The 23,755-nt window shown below is 42.8% G+C and overlaps 1 protein-coding gene across 1 annotated transcript in view; it reads right to left on the bottom strand.

Moving 5' to 3' along the window:
- Window positions 1-503: 503 nt before the first annotated feature.
- Window positions 504-23,755, bottom strand: part of LOC115191196 (voltage-dependent T-type calcium channel subunit alpha-1I-like) — a 41,214-nt gene continuing 17,962 nt past the window's right edge. Inside the window, exons 10-15 of the mRNA XM_029749137.1 lie at window positions 23,522-23,685; window positions 10,334-10,486; window positions 6,096-6,230; window positions 4,787-4,982; window positions 3,893-4,278; window positions 504-1,528 (exon numbers count right to left, since the gene is read on the bottom strand). Coding sequence (XP_029604997.1) covers window positions 866-1,528; window positions 3,893-4,278; window positions 4,787-4,982; window positions 6,096-6,230; window positions 10,334-10,486; window positions 23,522-23,685 — 1,697 coding nt within the window. The 3' untranslated portion in view covers window positions 504-865. The remainder of the gene's footprint in view (window positions 1,529-3,892; window positions 4,279-4,786; window positions 4,983-6,095; window positions 6,231-10,333; window positions 10,487-23,521; window positions 23,686-23,755) is intronic.

The raw sequence follows: 23,755 nt of genomic DNA, 5'->3' as shown, positions 1-23,755 counted from the left end.
TCCATTCAAAGGTGCCCTTTTGCTATTTCTAGTATTTCTAGATTAGCCTTTATATCTCACCCTAACACACACAGAGGGACACATCTGCATTCATACAGATCCAATTTGTTTTATAATTAGAAAACCCATCAAATATGCAACCTTGATTTTCTTTCACCTATCAAATGTTAGTTTGCTAAAAGGAAAAGTTGGTAATCAATGCTACCTTATAGATGTGAATTAAAAAAAACAACTCTGTACAAAGTCTCATCGAAAGGACTACAATCTGCTTATCTTAATAATAAGCATTGTCTTTTTTCAAGAGGACAAAAGCATTAGACTACCATTAGCCACTGGGCTATGCTAGCCCTGTTGTCAGTCACAGGAGCGTTAGCATTAGCCGCTAAGCTAAGCTAGCCCTGTTAGTCAAGGAGAACCCAATTGTTTTCTTTTGGAGTTTCATCACTGTTTGGAGTTTCATCATTGTTTCCGACAACGCTCACACGAAATTCACATTTTGGTACTTTTTTTTGTTGCTTTTCTTTGGGTGTATGGGTGAGGGTGACTATGCTCCATGCAAGCCCAGAATTAGCATGTTTTTCAAGGGTCCTGTCATTGCTGTAGTCCTCTCAAAGAATATCCCTATGTCTCAGAAAATGAGATGCCTTGATTAAACTCCATTACCCAGAAGTCATTGTAATCCTCCACAAAATGTATACCAATCCCTCAGCTTCCGTTTTCACCCAATCATCATGGAAAGATGAGAACATGGACACCTCACTGACGAAAAAGAGAGAGAGAAAGAGGGAGGAGATGAGTTCACTGAACAGATATCAATCAAACACCTCTTGAGAAGAAAAAAAAGTTCCAACCGATAGATAAAGTTTCATCTGTTTTTCCTCGAGCCGGCATCCATCATCTGACTTGTACTTTTAACTCCAAACCCCGTCTCCCCTTCCTGTCCACCCCTCTTCTCAGTCCAAGGGTTGGTGAGGTACCCATGAGCATCTATCTCATAGTACTGTTGTCCATCTTTATTCCTGACAGAAAGATTTGCCTGGTCCAAACTCCCAGTGCTATTACACTTTTTCACCAGCGGGGGTGCCAGGGAGCTAGGTGACAGCAGTGACGTCAGAGACAAACTACTAAGTGTCTCTGATAAATGTTCGCTGTTAAAAGCCTGACTTGATCCTTCGCCTCCTGTTCCTATCCCACAATCGTCATCTGAAGGGTCCATAGAGTCTTGCCTTGGGCAGCCGGGACTGGTGCTGCTGCCACAGCTGCTCTGGCTCCTCTGGTGCCCTCTAGTGGCTTGGAGGTTGAATGCGGTACTGCGGCCTCTCATTGAGGGGTGACCCAGCGATCTGGGGGTTTGTCGGGGTTCGTCGAGGTGAGGGAGGGGGAGAGGGCAGAGAAGAGGCAGGGCCAGGGAGAGTCCCAGGTCTCCTCGAGGGGGGGAGACGCTAAAGCTGAGACCTTCCTCCAGGGTGGTCTGGAGGCTGCCCTCGGAGCTGCCTGTGGCCACGGACGAGTCACTGTGGGACAGGTGCTGAGGAAGGATAGAGGGGGTGGTGGGGTGGAGGGATAGCAAGAGGGAAAAAGAGAGAGAGCAGTAAGGAGAGAGAGAGAGAGAGAAGTGAAAGAAACAGAGAGATAGACAGTAAGAGAGAAAGAGAGAGAAGTGAAAGAAACAGAGAGATAGACAGTAAGAGAGAAAGAGAGAGAAGTGAAAGAAACAGAGAGATAGACAGTAAGAGAGAGAGAAAAAAAGTGAATGAGAGCGGGATGAAGTATTAAGCACAAGAACCAAGAAAACAGAGAGTCAAGTAGAGAAGGGATGACCTAGCTAATTAGTGTAGTGCTGTAGAAATGTACTGGAATAGAATCTCACAAAGCACTCCTGGAAATGACATAAACAAAACAAATAGATACAGAAAAGGTCAGTTACATGCTGTTGCCATGGTTACCTCTGAAGCAGAAGAAGAATATTGCTTGTTTTGTGTGCCATGAACAGAAAATGCACACTTAGCACAGTAGAAGACGATTTAAATGAAAAATATGGTGCTCTAAAGTCTAAATGGGAAGATATAAAGGTCTGCATAAGAAGATGTATAATTCAACGTTGATGCACTCACTCCTTACAGATATGCCCATTTATTTTGCTTTATTCCATAATAACTGTCTCAACTATAGTGAGCTTTCTGGAACAAAATGGCTGCTGTGCATCACCTGGATACTTCCCCTTCTTAGAATATAAAAGAATTAGCTACAGTATATTGTAAATGTAATCTCTTATAGCAAGCATCCCCATGGACCTTAACTCTAGTGGAGTGTAGCTCTTACCAATGAGTGGAAAACAACTGAATCTGATGGGTATTTCACCCCATAAAGTCAATCCATTACTTCTTCTACCATTGTAACACCCATGGCTGTTACACTGAAGTTCATATACCACACTATGTAATACAATTATCAATATGATAGCACACACCTGAATATACGGTCGATCTCCAAGGCATTTCTAGCTGATCGGCAAATATTTATGTAAAAAACCCAACGATAGGGCCTCCCGAGTGGTGCAGTGGTCTAAGGCACTGCATCGCAGTGCTTGAGGCATCACTACAGACCCAGGTTCGATCCCAGGCTGTGTCACCGGCTGTGACCGGGAGACCCATGAGGCGACGCACAATTGGCCCAGCATTGTCCAGGTTAGGAGAGGGTTTGGACTGCCGGGATGTCCTTGTCCCATCGCGCTCTAGCGACTCCTTGTGGCGGCCCGGGTGCCTGCAAGCTGACTCTGATCGCCAGTTGTACGGTGTTTCCTCTGACACATTGGTGCCGGTTAAGTGAGCAGTGGGTCAAGAAGCATTGCGGCTTGGCAGGGTTGTGTTTCGGAGGACGCATGGCTCTAGACCTTCACCTCCGTACAGGAGTTTCAGCGATGGGACAAGAGTGTAACTACCAATTAGGAAGAAAAAAGGGTAAAAATAAACGATAAAGCCTTGTATTCCTATTTTTATGTTTTATTTGTAGGGGCACCCTATTCAGCTGCACTGCATGCTGTTTTTGAACCATTTCATGTGTCTAAAGGTACAAACTCTTCCTGCCTGGTGGGCCCGGAGAGCAAATCAACTGCGCTATAGGCCTACCGCTGGCCAATCGGATGGCTCAGATTACCGGGTCTGCAATAATGAAGCAGACGTAAAGAAAGCTACAGCAAAGTAGTGAGATTTCTAAACATTTAGAACCATGACTAGAGAGAGACTGTCAACCAATACAGCAAACAGCTGCTGAGGTCATGTTTAAGTTCTTACTCAGCACTGTCAACACTTTTTATTCAATACTTTTATAAGCCATAAAATATGTTGTTTTCTTTGTACTTCCACTCTCGCTACAACCAGCACTGCAGCTGTACTGAATGAGTGGGAAAGTTTATCGATAGGCCTGCGTTGTTATTATTAGCAGCTTGGGTTTTTTTAATATCGAGGAATATTTCACTTTCTCTGTTCATAGGAGTAACAACATGAATTTGTGCATGTTGAGGTGCGATCAGTTGGAAGACGGTGTCCTTTTTTCAGTGTCAGTGGGGTATGGTAGTAAGTGCCAGGTGCACCGGTTTGAGTTTGTCAAGAACTGCAACGCTGCTGGGTTTTTCACGAGCAACAGTTTCCTGTGAACAAGCATTTCGCTACACTCGCAATAACATCTGCTAACCATGTGTATGTGACCAATACAATTTTTATTGGATTTGTGTGTATCAAGAATGGTCCACCACCCAAAGGACATCCAGCCAACCTGACACAACTGGGGGTGCAACTCAATATTAGGAAGGTGTTCTTAATATTTTGTACACCCAGTGTACATTTCACTACATGAATACTCCATCTACCAATATGACCCCATGACCTCTTACCTGGGAGTCTAGGACCCTGCTGTTGGCCCCTGGGGAGTCTAGGACCCTGCTGTTGGCCCCTGGGGAGGCTAGGACCCTGCTGTTGGCCCCTGGGGAGTCTAGGACCCTACTGTTGGCCCCTGGGGATGCTAGGACCCTGCTGTTGGCCCCAGGGGAGTCTAGGACCCTGCTGTTGGCCCCTGGGGAGCGCAGAGAGGCCCAGGAGGCTGGGGAAGGCAGCCTGGATGCCGCTCTCGCCCCTGGGTCTACCCCGGTCCTGGGGATGGGTGGGGGGACCGCTGTGGCTGTGGTGGGGTGAAAGAACTCCACGGGGAGATGGAAGAGAGGAGAGGAGGAACCTCTACATCCGACACTGCCAACCTGGTCACTGTGATGGCCATCACCATCTGTTGACATACAGTTATTATCTATAGAAAGATAGAAATGTTGCGTGTTGAATGAACATGAGCTATCTATCCATCCATTTATCCATCCATCCATCCATCCATCCATCCATCCATCCATCCAGCTGTATAACGCTAATGTTATGGTGGGAGGAAGGATAGGCATATCATTGAATGTTGTTAATCAATGTCTTTGTGTATGCAGCCCATCTGTCTTTTAGTTAATTAACATTGGGATGTCGGTGTAATCAACTGTGTGAATACGGAGCAAAACATAATTTTCTCTCTCACACATCTGAGCGTGAGAGACGGGAAGGAAAACCTTCTGATTGAAATTATCATTTCAATGTCATTGCAAAGTCATGTGATCATCATTAAACACAGTCAGCTAAATACCAAGAGCATAAACCAAGGTCACAAGATGAAAATGTAAACTGGTAATGTATGCACACATATCCATCAGATTTCACAAGTGCTAATGAGATGGGAAGATAAAGGAGAACACGGTTACCTCTGTTGTGGTGGAGGAACTGGAGAGACTGGCTCTGGAACTGGGGCTGGACGCCCACCTCTAGCAGGAATCCTACCCCATCTTCAGGGCCTCTGCTGTGGGGTCGAGAACCTCCGTGCCCCCAACGCCCTCCACACCCAGCCTGAATCCCCCTCAAATCCTCAGAACTGTGGGAGTCACTGCTCCCTCTCTCCTCCTATAGAGAGAGAGAGAGAGATGGGGGAGAGAGTACCTCAGAGTTATCCTAACTACCACACTAGCATATTAGCATTGAAATAGGCATAACTTAGAGCCAAAGGGGGTTGAACTTGAATGCTTGATCTTGTTGTCAATATTTTGGAAAGACTAGCATTTTGTTAGCATCATTCATCGGGTTAGTCTAGCACGCAAGCTAACTAGCCAACATCACCAACAACAAAAACAATATCAACAACAAAAGCGTTGTCTGTGGTAAAGCAAAAGTCTCAATGAAAATAGTGTTAAGTGTGAAATTAAATGACCAAATGAAATATTGATACCAATGAAATATAATTGTTATAAAAACCACCATGGAATATCTTTCCAATTTAGAGAATTTTATACATTTTGATATTTCCTACTATTTGATACTTCATCTCTCTTCAGTCAATACATCTGTTGATTTGTAATATATTTTTCCAAACTAAAGTAATTGCAAGCTCCACAGTGCCACGTTTTAGATTGGATATCAAATTAGTTTCAATAGAGAAAAGCAATAAGGTAAACGAGATGAAACGGCTTAGAGGAGACGGGATGAGATCCATAGACACACACACACACATCACAATCATGCTCACACACACATGCATGCGCACCCACATCACGATCATTCTCACACACAAACGCACACACACACACTCGCACGCACTCACACATGCACACACACACATCACGATCATGCTTGCACGCACACACACACATAAGCGCACACACAGACATGCATCCTATGCACACACACACACACACACACACACACACACACACACACACACACACACACACACACACACGCAATCACACATGCACACACACAGGCACACAGACACAAACAAACACAGACCCGTCGCCCTAGCCTGCCCACGGCACATGGTGAAACACACACGGGAACATTGATTGGCTAATCAAGCAGTTAATGCAGTGGGATGCAGTGTAATGCAGTGGGATGCAGTGTGTGATAGAATGTGTTCATGTGTGTAAGCTGAATTATGCAAAACCAAAAAATATATCGTTTCTCAGTGTGTGCACATGTTTTGTGTCAATGAGACTTAGTATGTGCATGTGTACGCCCCACCTTGCCGTCCCTGACCAGTAGCTGGTAGTCACTGTGGTCGTCCAGACTAAGATCATCAGGAAGGGCCGGTGATGACGACTTGTCAGACAGCTGCTCTGACATCAGAGATGCCTGCTCCACCTCAGCCAATCGGATCTGCGATACAGACACACAGAATTCCAACAGAGCACATTATGTTATTCAATACACCCAATTTCTTATGTAAAAGTGTGAGAAACACTTTCTTTATGGTAAAAATATTATGATGCATTATAAGTGCATTTAAAATGCCAAATAATGCATATACAGTGCATAATAACACTTGCTATAAGCTGTCATAACAACTCAGAGTTCAAATGTGTTGCCCTGTATCCAGTCCTCATTAAATCACAAGGTAAATCTACTACTACAGCAAAAATAGATTTGTAACTGACTAAAGCTGAAACTGGCTAAAGCTGAAACTGACTAAAGCTGAAACTGACTAAAGCTGAAACTGACAAAATTTGTAACGGACTAAAGTTGTAACGGACTAAAGTAGTAACTGACTAAAGTAGTAACAGACTAAAGTAGTAACTGACAAAATTTGTAACGGACTAAAGTAGTAACGGACTAAAGTAGTAACTGACTAAAGTAGTAACTGACTAAAGTAGTAACTGACTAAAGTAGTAACTGACTAAAGTAGTAACGGACTAAAGTTGTAACTGACTAAAGTAGTAACTGACTAAAGTTGTAACGGACTAAAGTTGTAACGGACTAAAGTAGTAACTGACTAAAGTAGTAACTGACTAAAGTAGTAACTGACTAAAGTAGTAACGGACTAAAGTTGTAACTGACTAAAGTAGTAACTGACTAAAGTAGTAACTGACTAAAGTAGTAACTGACAAAAGTTGTAACGGACTAAAGTTGTAACTGACTAAAGTAGTAACTGACTAAAGTAGTAACTGACTAAAGTAGTAACTGACAAAATTTGTAACGGACTAAAGTAGTAACTGACTAAAGTAGTAACTGACTAAAGTAGTAACGGACTAAAGTTGTAACTGACTAAAGTTGTAACTGACTAAAGTAGTAACTGACTAAAGTTGTAATTGACTAAAGTAGTAACAGACTAAAGTAGTAACTGACTAAAGTTGTAATTGACTAAAGTAGTAACAGACTAAAGTAGTAACTGACTAAAGTAGTAACTGACTAAAGTTGTAACTGACTAAAGTAGAAACGGACTAAAGTTGTAACTGACTAAAGTAGAAACGGACTAAAGTAGTAACTGACTAAAGTAGTAACTGACTAAAGTTGTAATTGACTAAAGTTGTAACGGACTAAAGTTGTAACTGACTAAAGTTGTAACTGACTAAAGTTGTAACTGACTAAAGTAGAAACGGACTAAAGTTGTAACTGACTAAAGTAGAAACGGACTAAAGTAGTAACGGACTAAAGTTGTAATTGACTAAAGTAGTAACTGACTAAAGTAGTAACTGACTAAAGTAGTAACTGACTAAAGTAGTAACTGACTAAAGTTGTAACTGACTAAAGTAGAAACGGACTAAAGTTGTAACTGACTAAAGTAGAAACGGACTAAAGTTGTAACTGACTAAAGTTGTAACTGACTAAAGTAGTAACTGACTAAAGTAGTAACTGACTAAAGTTGTAACTGACTAAAGTAGTAACTGACTAAAGTTGTAACTGACTAAAGTAGTAACGGACTAAAGTTGTAACTGACTAAAGTAGTAACGGACTAAAGTAGTAACGGACTAAAGTAGTAACTGACTAAAGTAGTAACTGACTAAAGTAGTAACTGACTAAAGTTGTAATTGACTAAAGTTGTAACTGACTAAAGTTGTAACTGACTAAAGTTGTAACTGACTAAAGTAGAAACGGACTAAAGTTGTAACTGACTAAAGTTGTAACTGACTAAAGTAGTAATTGACTAAAGTTGTAACTGACTAAAGTTGTAACTGACTAAAGTAGAAACGGACTAAAGTTGTAACTGACTAAAGTTGTAACTGACTAAAGTAGTAACTGACTAAAGTAGAAACGGACTAAAGCTGTAACTGACTAAAGTTCTAACTCCCACAGTGATGTACGTAATTGACAACCTGCTCTCTATGTGGACTGTCAAAAAGTTGAGCGGCTGATTGGCTGACAGTCAGGAAGTTGAAGGTAATGAAGGAGAAAATGGAGGTGGTAGTGACAGGTTGGTATGGTAATATGGCAGTATGGGTTATATCTGGACCATTAGACCTACTCTGAGGAATCTCCCTGTCAGCTGGTCTGAGCCCATCAATATAATGGAAAAGAGGGAGGGATGGGAGAAAGAGAGAAAGGGAGAGAGAGAGAAGTAAAGAGATAGAAAGAGAAATAAAGAGAGAGAAAAAAAAATGAAGAAAGAGAGAGAGAGAGAAAGATGGAGAGAGAGAGTCGATGGATGGACAGATGATGTCGGGTTAAGGCTTGACCTCTCATTACTGTTCTCTCTGTGTGTACTGCACTACATGTAGCATAGTATGTAAAGTATGCCCCTTTCCCCCACACAACAACGTCACCTATGGGCCAAAAACCCACCGTCGCTGGACCAGACAGGACTGGCAAAAAGTGTTCTTCACTGACAAGTCGCGGTTTTATCTCACCAGGGGTGATGGTCGCATTCGCATTTATCGTTGAAGGAATGAGCGTTACACCAAGGCCTGTACTCTGGAGCGGGATCGATTTGGAGGTGGAGGGTCCGTCATGGTCTGGGGCGGTGTGTCACAGCATCATCGGACTGAGCTTGTTGTCATTGCAGGCAATCTCAACGCTGTGCGTTATAGTGAAGACATCCTCCTCCCTCATGTGGTACCCTTCCTGCAGGCTCATCCTGACATGACCCTTCATCATGACAATGCCACCAGCCATACTGCTCGTTCTGTGTGTGATTTCCTGCAATACAGGAATGTCAGTGTTCTGCCATGACCAGCGAAGAGCCCGGATCTCAATCACATTGAGCACGTCTGGGATCGGAGGGTGAGGGCTAGGGCCATTCCCCCCCCAGAAATGTCTGGGAACTTGCAGGTGCCTTGGTGGAAGAGTGGGGTAACATCAAGAACAGCAAGAATTGGCAAATCTGGTGCAGTCCATGAGAAGGAGATGCACTGCAGTACTTAATGCAGCTGGTGGCCACACCAGATACTGACTGTTACTTTTGATTTTGACCCCCCCTTTGTTCAGAGACACATTATTCCATTTCTGTTAGTCACATGTCTGTGGAACTTGTTCAGTTTATGTCTCAGTTGTTGAATCTTGTTATTTTCATACAAATATTTACACATGTTAAGTTTTCTGAAAATAAACGCAGTTGACAGTGAGAGGACCTTTCTTTTTTTGCTGAGTTTATATAGAAATGTATAGAAATGTACAGAATGAATGAAATACATGCATTCTCCGGTGTTTCCCATGGTATCTCCAGAAAGATCAAACGCAGCAGCGAATGCGCATCATCACATCATTCCCAAAGGTTACGTCTGGTAGCGATGCAAACACACACACACGCACACATACACACATACACACACACTGCATATAAATAATGCATATGAATATAGCATCACAATAACAATATGATGGATAGATCGGGAATGTGTGTGCATGTGTGTGTGTGTGTGTGTGTGTGCGTGTCATCCGTATTTGAAAGTCAACTCAACATAGTCCTGAATGAAATACTTTTGTTGAGTAAATAGCAACAAGGTTAGAGGGAGGTTGAATGTGATTGGCCAACAACAGATATGTAGATGAGTTGTTCTCATACTGAACCAACAGAACTGGATTCTCCAGGGAATGTTACAGCCTAGTCAAGAGCATTTCTTTCTGTTTGTGATTTTAACAAACTACCATGCAGATTATATTAACATAAAGAGATGAATTAAACACACACACACAAATGTACACACACAAAGTATATCATACACACATTAAACGTTTGTATATAAGTGTGTGTGTCAACATTCAGAAGAACATTAATGTAAGGTATGGAGGGAAACCACTGTTTCCTGAGTCTGTTTGATTGACAGCTACCACTATAGCTGCCTTTGAGTTATACAGCGGGATGATTGACATGAGATGTTAATCCCATATCGATGTATTGTGTGTGTGTGTGTGTGTGTGTGTGTGTGTGTGTGTGTGTGTGTGTGTACAGTATGTGTGATATGTGTACTGTATGTGTGTGTGCATGTTTGTGTGCGCCTGTGTGTGTTTGTGCATTCATATTGTGTGGTATGTGTGTGCATGTGTACCTCTTGCAGATTTCCCTTGTAGTCCTTCCAGACAGGAGAAGAGGTAGAGGAGTAGTGATGGAAGACAGATCCAGAGAGGTTGTCAATCATCAGCATCTCTCCTTCAAATGAGTCCTTTATCAGCAGAGATACACTGTCCAACCACTGACTCTCCTGGAGACACACAGAGGATATATACATTAACCACTGTCCACTGACTCTCCTGGAGACGCACAGAGGATATATACATTAACCACTGTCCACTGACTCTCCTGGAGACGCACAGAGGATATATACATTAAACACTGTCCACTGACTCTCCTGGAGACACACAGAGGATATACACATTAAACACTGTCCACTGACTCTCCAGGAGACACACAGAGGATATATACATTAACCACTGTCCACTGACTCTCCTGGAGACACACAGAGGATATATACATTAAACACTGTCCACTGACTCTCCAGGAGACACACAGAGGATATATACATTAACCACTGTCCACTGACTCTCCTGGAGACACACAGAGGATATACACATTAAACACTGTTCACTGACTCTCCAGGAGACACACAGAGGATATAAACATTAACCACTGTCCACTGACTCTCCTGGAGACACACAGAGGATATATACATTAAACACTGTCCACTGACTCTCCAGGAGACACACAGAGGATATATACATTAAACACTGTCCACTGACTCTCCTGGAGACCCACAGAGGGTATATACATTAAACACTGTCCACTGACTCTCCTGGAGACACACAGAGGATATATACATTAAACACTGTCCACTGACTCTCCTGGAGACCCACAGAGGATATATACATTAAACACTGTCCACTGACTCTCCAGGAGACACACAGAGGATATATACATTAACCAGTGTCCACTGACTCTCCTGGAGACACACAGAGGATATATACATTACACACTGTCCACTGACTCTCCTGGAGACAAACAGAGGATATATACATTAAACACTGTCCACTGACTCTCCTGGAGACCCACAGAGGATATATACATTAAACACTGTCCACTGACTCTAGTGGAGACACACAGAGGATATATACATTAAACACTGTCCACTGACTCTCCAGGAGACACACAGAGGATATATACATTACACACTGTCCACTGACTCTCCTGGAGACACACAGAGGATATATACATTAAACACTGTCCACTGACTCTCCTGGAGACCCACAGAGGATATATACATTTACCACTGTCCACTGACTCTCCTGGAGACCCACAGAGGATATATACATTACACACTGTCCACTGACTCCCCTGGAGACCCAGAGAGGATATATACATTAAACACTGTCCACTGACTCTCCTGGAGACCCACAGAGGATATATACATTAAACACTGTCCACTGACTCTAGTGGAGACACACAGAGGATATATACATTAAACACTGTCCACTGACTCTCCTGGAGACACACAGAGGATATATACATTAAACACTGTCCACTGACTCTCCTGGAGACCCACAGAGGATATATACATTAAACACTGTCCACTGACTCTCCTGGAGACACACAGAGGATATATACATTAATGACTCTCCTGGAGACACACAGAGGATATATACATTAAACACTGTCCACTGACTCTCCTGGAGACCCACAGAGGATATATACATTAACCACTGTCCACTGACTCTCCTGGAGACCCACAGAGGATATATACATTAAACACTGTCCACTGACTCTCCTGGAGACACACAGAGGATATATACATTAAACACTGTCCACTGACTCTCCTGGAGACCCACAGAGGATATATACATTAACACTGTACACTGACTCTCCTGGAGACACACAGAGGATATATACATTAAACACTGTCCACTGACTCTCCTGGAGACACACAGAGGATATATACATTAAACACTGTCCACTGACTCTCCTGGAGACACACAGAGGATATATACATTAAACACTGTCCACTGACTCTCCTGGAGACCCACAGAGGATATATACATTAAACACTGTCCACTGACTCTCCTGGAGACACACAGAGGATATATACATTAAACACTGTCCACTGACTCTCCTGGAGACACACAGAGGATATATACATTACACACTGTCCACTGACTCTCCTGGAGACCCACAGAGGATATATACATTAACACTGTACACTGACTCTCCTGGAGACACACAGAGGATATATACATTAAACACTGTCCACTGACTCTCCTGGAGACACACAGAGGATATATACATTAAACACTGTCCACTGACTCTCCTGGAGACCCACAGAGGATATATACATTAAACACTGTCCACTGACTCTCCTGGAGACACACAGAGGATATATACATTAATGACTCTCCTGGAGACACACAGAGGATATATACATTAAACACTGTCCACTGACTCTCCTGGAGACCCACAGAGGATATATACATTAACCACTGTCCACTGACTCTCCTGGAGACCCACAGAGGATATATACATTAAACACTGTCCACTGACTCTCCTGGAGACACACAGAGGATATATACATTAAACACTGTCCACTGACTCTCCTGGAGACCCACAGAGGATATATACATTAACACTGTACACTGACTCTCCTGGAGACACACAGAGGATATATACATTAAACACTGTCCACTGACTCTCCTGGAGACACACAGAGGATATATACATTAAACACTGTCCACTGACTCTCCTGGAGACACACAGAGGATATATACATTAAACACTGTCCACTGACTCTCCTGGAGACCCACAGAGGATATATACATTAAACACTGTCCACTGACTCTCCTGGAGACACACAGAGGATATATACATTAAACACTGTCCACTGACTCTCCTGGAGACACACAGAGGATATATACATTACACACTGTCCACTGACTCTCCTGGAGACACACAGAGGATATATACATTACACACTGTCCACTGACTCTCCTGGAGACCCACAGAGGATATATACATTAAACACTGTCCACTGACTCTCCAGGAGACCCACAGAGGATATATACATTAAACACTGTCCACTGACTCTCCTGGAGACACACAGAGGATATATACATTACACACTGTCCACTGACTCTCCTGGAGACCCACAGAGGATATATACATTAAACACTGTCCACTGACTCTCCTGGAGACACACATAGGATATATACATTAAACACTGTCCACTGACTCTCCTGGAGACACACAGAGGATATATACATTAAACACTGTCCACTGACTCTCCTGGAGACCCACAGAGGATATATACATTAAACACTGTCCACTGACTCTCCTGGAGACACACAGAGGATATATACATTACACACTGTCCACTGACTCTCCTGGAGACCCACAGAGGATATATACATTAAACACTGTCCACTGACTCTCCTGGAGACACACAGAGGATATATACATTACACACTGTCCACTGACTCTCCTGGAGACCCACAGAGGATATATACATTAAACACTGTCCACTGACTCTCCTGGAGACCCACAGAGGATATATACATTAAACACTGTCCACTGACTCCCCTGGAGACCCACAGAGGATATATACATTAAACACTGTCCACTGACTCTCCTGGAGACCCAGAGGATATATACATTAAACACTGTCCACGGACTCTCCTGGAGACACACAGAGGATATATACATTAGCCACTGTCCACTGACTCTCTAGGAGACCCACAGAGGATATATACAGTACCAGTCAAAAGTTTGGACACACCTCATTCAAGGGTTTTTCTTTATTTTTTACTATTTTCTACATTGTAGAATAATAGTGAAGACATCAAAACTATGAAATAAAACATTTGGAATCATGTAGTAACCAAAAAAGTGTTAAACAAATCAAAATATATTTTTTGATTTTAGATTCTTCAATGTAGCTACCATTTGCCTTGATGACAGCTTTGCACACTCTTGGCATTCTCTCAACCAGCTTCACCTGGAATGCTTTTCCAATAGTCTTGAAGGAGTTCCCACATATGCTGAGCACTTCTTGGCTGCTTTTTCTTCACTCTGCGGTCCCAAACCATCTCAATTGGGTTGAGGTCCGGTGATTGTGGAGGCCAGGTCATCTGATGCAGCACTCTGTCACTCTCATTCTTGGTCAAATAGCCCTTACACAGCCTGGAGGTGTGCTGGGTTTTTGTCCTGTTGAAAAACAAATGATGTCCCACTAAGGGCAAACCAGATGGGATGGCGTATCGCTGCAGAATGCTGTGGTAGCCATGCTGGTTAAGTGTGCCTTGAATTCTAAATAAATCAATGACAGTGTTACCTACAAAGCAACCCCACACCATCACACCTCCTCCTCCATACTTCCTGGTAGGAACCACACATGCAGAGATCATCCGTTCACTTACTCTGCGCCTCACAAAGACACGGTGGTTGGAACCAAAAAATTATAATTTGGACTCATCACACCAAAGGACAGATTTCCACCAGTCTCGTGTTTCTTGGCCCAAGCAAGTCTCTTCCTTTTATTGGTGTCCATTAGTAGGGGTTTCTTTGAAGCAATTTGACCATGAAGACTTGATTCATGCAGTCTCCTCTGAACAGTTGATGTTCAGATGTGTCTGAACTCTGTGAAGCATTTATTTGGCCTGCAATTTCTGATGCTGGTAACTCTAACGAACTTATCCTCTGCAGCAGAGGTAACTCTGGGTCTTCCTTTCCTGTGGCGGTCTTCATGAGAGCCAGTTTCATCATAGCGCTTGATGGTTTTTTCTACTGCACTTGAAGAAACTTTCAAAGTTCTTGACATTTTCCGGATTGACTGACCTTCAGGTCTTAAAATGTAATGATGGACTGTCATTTCTCTTTGCTTATTTGAGCTGTTCTTGCCATAATATGGACTTGGTCTTTTACCAAATAGGGCTATCTTCTGTGTACCACCCCTACCTTGTCACAGCTTGAGACCCTGGGTCTCGACCCCGCCCTGTGTAACTGGGTCCTGGGCTTCCTGAAGGGCCACCCCAAGGTGGTGAAGGTAGGAAACAACATCTCCACTCTGCTGATCCTCAACACTGGGGCCCCACAAGGGTACATTCTCAGCCCTCTCCTGTACTCCCTGTTCACCCACGATTGTGTGGCCATGCACGCCTCCAACTCATCAAGTTTGCAGACGACACTACAGTGGTAGGCTTGATTACCAACAATGACAAGACGGCCTACAGGGAGGAGGTGTGGTGTCAGGAAAATAACCTCTCACTCAATGTCAGCAGAAAACTGAAGAGATGATCATGGACTTCAGGAAACAGCAAACAGAGCACCCCCTTATCCACATCGACGGGACAGCAGTGGAGAAGGTGGAAAGTTTTAAGTTCCTCGGTGTACATATCACCGACAAACTGAAATATTCCACGCACACAGACAGTGGGGTGAAGAAGGCACAACAGCGCCTCTTCAACCTTAGGATCCTGAAAAAATGTGGCTTGTCACCGAAAACCCTCACTAACATTTACAGGTGCACAATTGAGAGCATCCTGTCGGGCTGTATCACCGCCTGGTATGGCAACTGCTCTGCCCACAATCGCAAGGCTCTCCAGAGGGTAGTGCGGTCTGCACAACGCATCACCGGGGGCAAACTACCTGCCCTCCAGGACAGCTACAGCACCTGTCACAAGAAGGCCAAAAAGATCATCAAGGACAACCTGAGCCACTGCCTGTTCACCCCGCTATCATCCAGAAGGTGAGGTCAGTACAGGTGCATCAAAGCTGGGACCGAGAGATTGAAAAACAGCTTCTATCTCAAGGCCATCAGATTGTTAACCTGTTGGGGGTAGGGGGCAGTATTTACAGGGCCGGATAAAAAACGTACCCGATTTAATCTGGTTATTACTACTGCCCAGAAACTAGAATATGCATATAATTGGCTTTGGGTAGAAAACACCCTAAAGTTTCTAAAACTGTTTGAATGGTGTCTGTGAGTATAACAGAACTCATATGGCAGGCAAAAACCTGAGAAGATTCTGTTCAAGAAGTGCCCTCTCTGACCATTCCTTGAGCTTCTTGGCTCTGTTTATTGAAGACTGAGGATCTCTGGCATGACGTGACACTTCCTACGGCTCCCATAGGCTCTCAGAAGGCGGGAAAAAGCTGAATGATGTAATCCCAGGCCCTGGCTGAAAAACTTTAGCGCTTTTGCTAAGTGGTCTATCAGAGGACCATTGGCTTAGGCGCGTGCACGAGTCGACCCCATGTTTTTATTTTCTTTCGTCTTTGAGCCTAAACACACTTTCCCGGTCGGAATATTATCGCTTTTTTACGAGAAAAATGGCATAAAAATTGATTTTAAACAGCGGTTGACATGCTTCGAAGTACGGTAATGGAATATTTCGATTTTTTTTGTCACGAAATGCATCGTGCTCGTCACCCTTCTTTACCATTCGGATAGTGTCTTGAACGCACGAACAAAACAGATGATATTTGAACATAACTATGGATTATTTTGAACCAAACCAACATTTGTTATTGAAGTAGAAGTCCTGGGAGTGCATTCTGACGAAGAACAACAAAGGTAATCCAATTTTTCTTATAGTAAATCTGATTTTGGTGAGGGCTAAACTTGGTCGGTGTCTAAATAGCTAGCCCTGTGATGCCGGGCTATCTACTGAGAATATTGCAAAATGTGCTTTCACCAAAAAGCTATTTTAAAATCGGACATAGCGAGTGCATAGAGGAGTTCTGTATCTATAATTCTTAAAATAATTGTTATGTTTTTTGTGAACGTTTATCGTGAGTAATTTAGTAAATTTATCGGAAGTTTGCGGGGGGGTATGCTAGTTCTGAACGTCACATGCTAATGTAAAAATCTGTTTTTTGATATAAATATGAACTTGATTGAACAAAACATGCATGTATTGTATAACATAATGTCCTAGGGTTGTCATCTGATGAAGATCATCAAAGGTTAATGCTGCATTTAGCTGTCTTTTGGGTTTATGTGACATTATATGCTAGCTTGAAAAATGGGTGTCTGATTATTTCTGGCTGGGTACTCTGCTGACATAATCTAATGTTTTGCTTTCGTTGTAAAGCCTTTTTGAAATCGGACAGTGTGGTTAGATTAACGAGAGTCTTGTCTTTAAAATGGTGTAAAATAGTCATATGTTTGAGAAATTGAAGTAATAGCATTTCTAAGGTATTTGAATAACGCGCCACAGGATTCCACTGGCTGTTACGTAGGTGGGACGATTTGGTGCCACCTGCCCTAGAGAGGTTAAACAACCATCACTAGCACAGAAAGGTGGCTACCTACCTACAGACTTGATATCATTGGCCACTTTAATAAATGGATCACTAGTCACTTTAATAATGCCACTTTAAGAATGTTTAGATATCTCGCATTACTCATCTCATATGTATATAATGTATACTGTATCCTTCACTATCTATTCTTTGCTATCTATTGCATCTTAGCCGCTCTGTCACTGCTCATCCATATATTTTATACTTACACTACAGTTCAATAGTTTAGAATTTTCCTTGTTTATGAAAGAAAAACCATTTTTTTGTCCATTAAAATAACATCAAATTGATCAGAAATACAGTGTAGACATCGTTAATGTTGTTAATTACTATTGTAGCTTGAAACGACTGATTTTTAATGGAATATCTACATAGGCGTACAGAGGCCCATTATCAGCAACCATCACTCCAGTGTTCCAATGGCACGTTGTGTTAGCTAATCCAAGTTTATCATTTTACAAGGCTAATTGATCATTATAATACTGGCAGCTTCATTAAATAGTACCCGCGAAACACCAGTCTCAACGTCAACAGTGAAGAGGTGACTCCGGGATGCTGGCCTTCTAGGCAGAGTTCCTCTGTCCAGTGTCTGTGTTCTTTTGCCCATCTTAATTTGTATTTTTTATTGGCCAGTCTGAGATATGTCTTTTTCTTTGCAACTCTGCCTAGAAGTCCAGCATCCCGGAGTCGCCTCTTCACTGTTAACATTGAGACTGGTGTTTCGCGGGTGCTATTTAATGAAGCTGCCAGTTGAGGACTTGTGAGGCGTCTGTTTCTCAAACTAGACCCTCTAATGTACTTGTACTAATGTCCTCTTGCTTAGTTGTGCACCGGGACTCCCACTCCTCTTTCTATTCTGGTTAGAGACAGTTTGCACTGTTCTGTGAAGGGAGAAGTACACAGCGTTGTACGAGATCTTCAGTTTCTTGGCAATTTCTCGCATGGAATAGCCTTCATTTCTCAGAACAAGAATAGACTGACGAGTTTCAGAAGAAAGTTCATTGTTTCTGGCCATTTTGAGCCTGTAATCGCACCCACAAATTCTGATGCTCCAGACACTCAACTAGTCTAAAGAAGGCCAGTTTTATTGCTTCTTTAATCAGAACAATCGTTTTCAGCTGTGCTAACCCTTGCAAAAGGGTTTTCTAATGATCAATTAGTCTTTTAAAATTATAAACTTGGAATAGCTAACACAACGTGCCATTGGAACACAGGAGTGATGGTTGCTGATAATGGGTCTCTGTACGCCTATGTAGATATTCCATTAAAAATCAGCCGTTTCCAGCTACAATAGTCATATACAACATTAAAAATGTCTACACTGTATTTCTGATCAATTTGATGTTATTTTAATGGACAAAAAATGTGCTTTTCTTTCAAAAACACAGACATTTCTAAGTGACCCCAAACTTTTGAACAGTAGTGTAGATATTCTCATCCCATTCCTTTACTAGATTGTGTGTATTAGGTTTTGTTGTGGAATTGTTAGATATTACCTGTTAGATATTGCTGCACTGTCAGATCTAGAAGCACAAACATTTCACTACACTCGCAATAACATCTGTTAACCATGTGTATGTGACCAATACAATTTGATTTGATTTGACAATACAACTGATTGGCTCAAACGCATTAAGAAGGAAATACATTCTACAAATGAACTTTTAACAAGGCACACCTGTTAATTGAAATGCATTCCAGGTGACTACCTCATGAAGCTGGTGGAGAGAATGCCAAGAGTGTGCAAAGCTGTCATCAAGGAAAAGGGTGGCTGCTTTGAAGAATCTCAAATATAAAATACACTTTTTTGGGTTACTACATGATTCCATATGTGTTATTTCATAGTTTTGATGTCTTCACTATTATTCTACAATGTAGAAAATAGTAAAAATAAAGAAAAACCCTTGAATGAGTAGGTGTGTCCAAACTTTTGACTGGTACTGTATACAACTCATTATAGACCAACTCATACATTTACCTACAATACAGTGGACTTGTGGTTAGAGCGTGCGCCCGGAGATTGAAAGGTTGGAAGTTTGGTCCCCGGTTGAGGCATCCTATGCACAGCCAAGGCATACTGCTTGGCACTCAGCATTAAGGAAATAGATTGGGAGTAAGGCCCTGAGACACGTAGACTAGCGTCCTATCCAGGGGGCGTACTTGTACATCAAGCTGCCTCACGCTACAGAAACAGGAAGTAGGCTCCTGTCGCTGTGGGCCGTTCCTCACACAAGGGTACATACTGTACTTGGGACTTTGGTGAACGCCAGTAAGAAATATGAAGATCCACTCTATAAAACATTCTTACATCTGAAGCAAATGACATTAACATTTTGACTAGGTTTAACCAGACTAGGTTTAACCAGACTAGGTTTAACCAGACTAGGTGTAACCAGACCAAACTCTCCCCTTCATAAAGAAAGCGTTGGTGGTTTTGACAGAAGCTGTGATGATCATTCCTGCTGTGTGTTCTAGCTTCTCAGTGTGATGGTGATTCACATCATCAAGCCTGAAGACAGAAGATCCAGACAGCGTCTAGCGCTCTGTATGAACACACACAGTGTTAACACACCTCGTTGATCTCTCTGTGTGAGTGTATATGTGTGTGTGTGTGTGTGTGTGTGTGTGTGTGTGTGTGTGTGTGTGTGTGTGTGTGTGTGTGTGTGTGTGTGTGTGTGTGTGTGACGTCTAACCCCGGGGCCTGTCCCTGTCAGTGTGTTTGATTTCCTGTCTGTCAAACTCAACATCTTGGCACTCCACTTCCTGTAGTCAGCCCTACAGAGATTCTCATTCTAGGACTGGCCGTTTCTATGGTATTACAGGGCTTTCGCGCTTTCTCTCGCTTTCACACTCTCTCCCAAGCCATCTTACTTGTGTAAAATGTGTCTCCCTCTCCCTCTCATCTCTCTCGTTCTCTCGTCATGCTTCTTTTCATAACCCATAGTGAAGATGATTCATTCTGTTCTGTTGTTTAATTAAACATTATCTAGTACGCATCCTGTTATTTCTAACTCTCATAGGTAGAGCCACGCACGCGCACAAGCACGCACACACAGCCTTCCCCATATATACCCCATGGCACAAGGCAGGGGAGATCCAAGACAAATGCTACCTTATTACATTTTTGGGGTGTTTTAAGAGCTAATGAGCATCAACAAATTCCATTCAACAAGATATTCCATTGAATAGAATTCCAGTGAATGGATATTCTACAGGATCAATGTGCTGCATGGAGAGGTTCTGTTTCTAATTAAAATAGCAAGTCTTTCAAGTAGAGGTTGGAGTTTCAATTAGATAAGAGCTGGTGTTTGTGTGTACGTGTGAGAGTGTGTGTGTGGTCCTGTCTGCTGTCTTTCTCTGTGGGCACTGCCAAGCTCCAGCTATTGACTGGCAGTCTGCCCTCCTCACCTCACACTCTCCACTACCCTCAGAGAGATGGACACCCACACACACAGAGACACGCACACACACACACACACACAGATACACACAGAAAGGTTACAGGCGGGCATACAACTCAGCAGGGGCTCAACGATTGGCTAGCTCGGAGGTCCTGGGTGGGTAAGTGTTGGCGCTGACCTCATTTGATTGGCTGCCCTCCCAGCTGGCCTCCCATCCACCACTGCACCATAGCCCAATCACACCCCACTGTTACCCCCCCAGTCTACTATGAACCCCCTATTGGTTGGCTCAATAGTCCAACTGTCTCAACTACTGCTTCAAACAATAACATGTACTCTGGGGCCTGGGAAGTCTTCTCTTACTACAACACACACGCACAGAGAGAGACAGAGACAGAGACAGACAGAACAGAGCGAGAGACAGAACAGACAGAACAGACAGAACAGAGCGAGAGACAGAACAGACAGAACAGACAGAACAGAGCGAGAGACAGAACAGACAGAACAGAGAAAGAGACAGAGACAGAGAGAGATAGAACAGAGCGAGAGACAGAACAGACAGAACAGGCGAGAGACAGAGACAGAGCGAGAGACAGAACAGAGCGAGAGACAGAACAGACAGAACAGAGCGAGAGACAGAACAGACAGAACAGACAGAACAGAGCGAGAGACAGAACAGACAGAACAGGCGAGAGACAGAGACAGAGCGAGAGACAGAACAGAGAGAGAGACTGTGACGTAGAAGTCCGTCACTGGCCGTGGGCAGCATTTGGTACTTTAACGCACGCACACATTCATCCCTCCTCCCTGCTCCGTTATCAGATCAGTTAACAATGTGGGTCGACACACAAGTTAACTTCTCTATCTTAGTACATACATTTCACACTTACTTCAGTAACCGGTTATGGTATAAAGAAATAAACAGACAAGTGCTCATATTTAATATAAGCAATATTTATTATACTTAGATGTTATGGATGAGTGTGTTGTTTGTTTGTTCTGTTCCTCTCTCTCTCCATCTCTGTAGCTTCCGGGTTGGATAAGGACCCGAGCTAAGGGAATTGGGCTGACTTTGTAGTGCCTAATGGCTCATTAATGTAAATGGACATATTGAAAGACACTGTCAGTAGTGATGTCATTTTGTAAATGTTATATTGTGATATTGTTTCATAAAAAACGTGTTGCAATGCATACACTTTAGTATGTTTAGCTGAATGGAAAATGTAGGTTTGAATAGGTAATTGCGTAATTAATTAGTGTTAATTGTTCTGAGGGGAGGGGCTACCCCTACAAAAGGAGTCTCTCTTTCAGTTCATCAAGAGGTATTTTGGATTGAGCTGTGGATGGGGCAGCATTGTTTTTAGCTGTCCCATAAGGTTTACGTTTGATGGCAGTACTGTTGTTTTTGTTCACTATGTAAATAAACACCCAGAAGCACAGAAGAACTTTAGTGGCTCCGCCATCTTTTTATTTTTATAGAGGTTAGGTTTTCCAGTTTAGCCTTCTGGCCTACTCTACGTGACAGAACAGAGAGACAAACAGAACAGAGAGAGAGACAGAGACAGAGAGTGAGTGAGAGAGATACAGAAAGAGAGCGATATCTCAGAGAGACAGAGAGAGAGAGCGATATCTCAGAGACAGATAGGAAAGAGAGAGCTACGGGGAAAGGTACTGAGAAATAAAGAGATGCTGGAGAGAGATACAGGAAGATGGAGAGATTCTCTCCCTTTTTTCTCCTCCTCCTCCAGTTTAAAAATACCAGTGGGCTGAGAGACTATAATCTAGACAGTATATCACCACCCACTGTCATTCTACATCCTAAGTAGTCTCTCTCTCTCTCTCTCTTTCTCTCTCTCTCTCTCTCTCTCTCTCTCTCTCTCGGCTTAGTAAATTACATTTTGCTCAGGCAGGCTTTAGTTCTATAAGTAAGTGTGTGTGTACTTGTCTCTAGGTGTTCTAATTCCGTAGCTAACACTGATTGCAAGACTAGATTGGACTTGCTGATGGTCTTGTGTTTAAAACAGATGGTTATTTTTAGACAGAGGAAAGGGGATGAGGAGAGGAGTGGTGATGTGTGTGTGTATGAAAGGTTGTGTTTGGAGAACACTATTATTGGCAGTGTGTACTTGTGAATACCGTATGCAACTAGTAAGTGGACTCAGATGGAACATATCTATATATTTACACCTCTGTAGGTTTAGTATAGTATATTAGATTACAGTAGAGTATAGTAGAGTAGAGTATAGCATATTACAGTAAAATAGAGTATAGTAAAGTAAAGAAGAGTAGAATAGATTACAGTAGAGTAGATCACAGCAGAGTAGATATGATTACAGTAAAGTAGAGTAGATTAGATTACAGTAAAGTAGAGCAGATTAGATTAAAGTACATTATAGTAGAAGTAGATTAGATTACAGTAAAGTAGAGTAGATTAAAGTACATTATAGTAGAGTAGATTAGATTACAGTAAAGTAGAGCAGATTCGAGTGGAGTATAGTAGAGTAAAACCTAAATAGAACAGAACAGAATCCCAGTCCACTAACCTGTGCACAAACCTGTGCAGGTGAGTACAGCTTCCGTCTGTGATGCCGTCTGTGTCCCTCATGTCTTTCTGCTCCTCTATGGGGAGGGGTCACTCCACTGTGATCCACTACGGCCCCTGTCATCAGCCCTACCCCCTGACCTGGCCTGGTCACTCCTTCCAACCCTCCACCTCCACCTGAAGACCACAATGGATAGAAGACCACAATGGATAGAAGAGGACCACAATGGATAGAAGAGGACCACAA

The sequence above is a fragment of the Salmo trutta genome, unplaced genomic scaffold (genome assembly GCF_901001165.1).
Source record: "Salmo trutta unplaced genomic scaffold, fSalTru1.1, whole genome shotgun sequence".
NCBI classification, from domain to species: domain Eukaryota; kingdom Metazoa; phylum Chordata; class Actinopteri; order Salmoniformes; family Salmonidae; genus Salmo; species Salmo trutta.
This window is presented reverse-complemented; position numbering and strand designations above follow the sequence as displayed.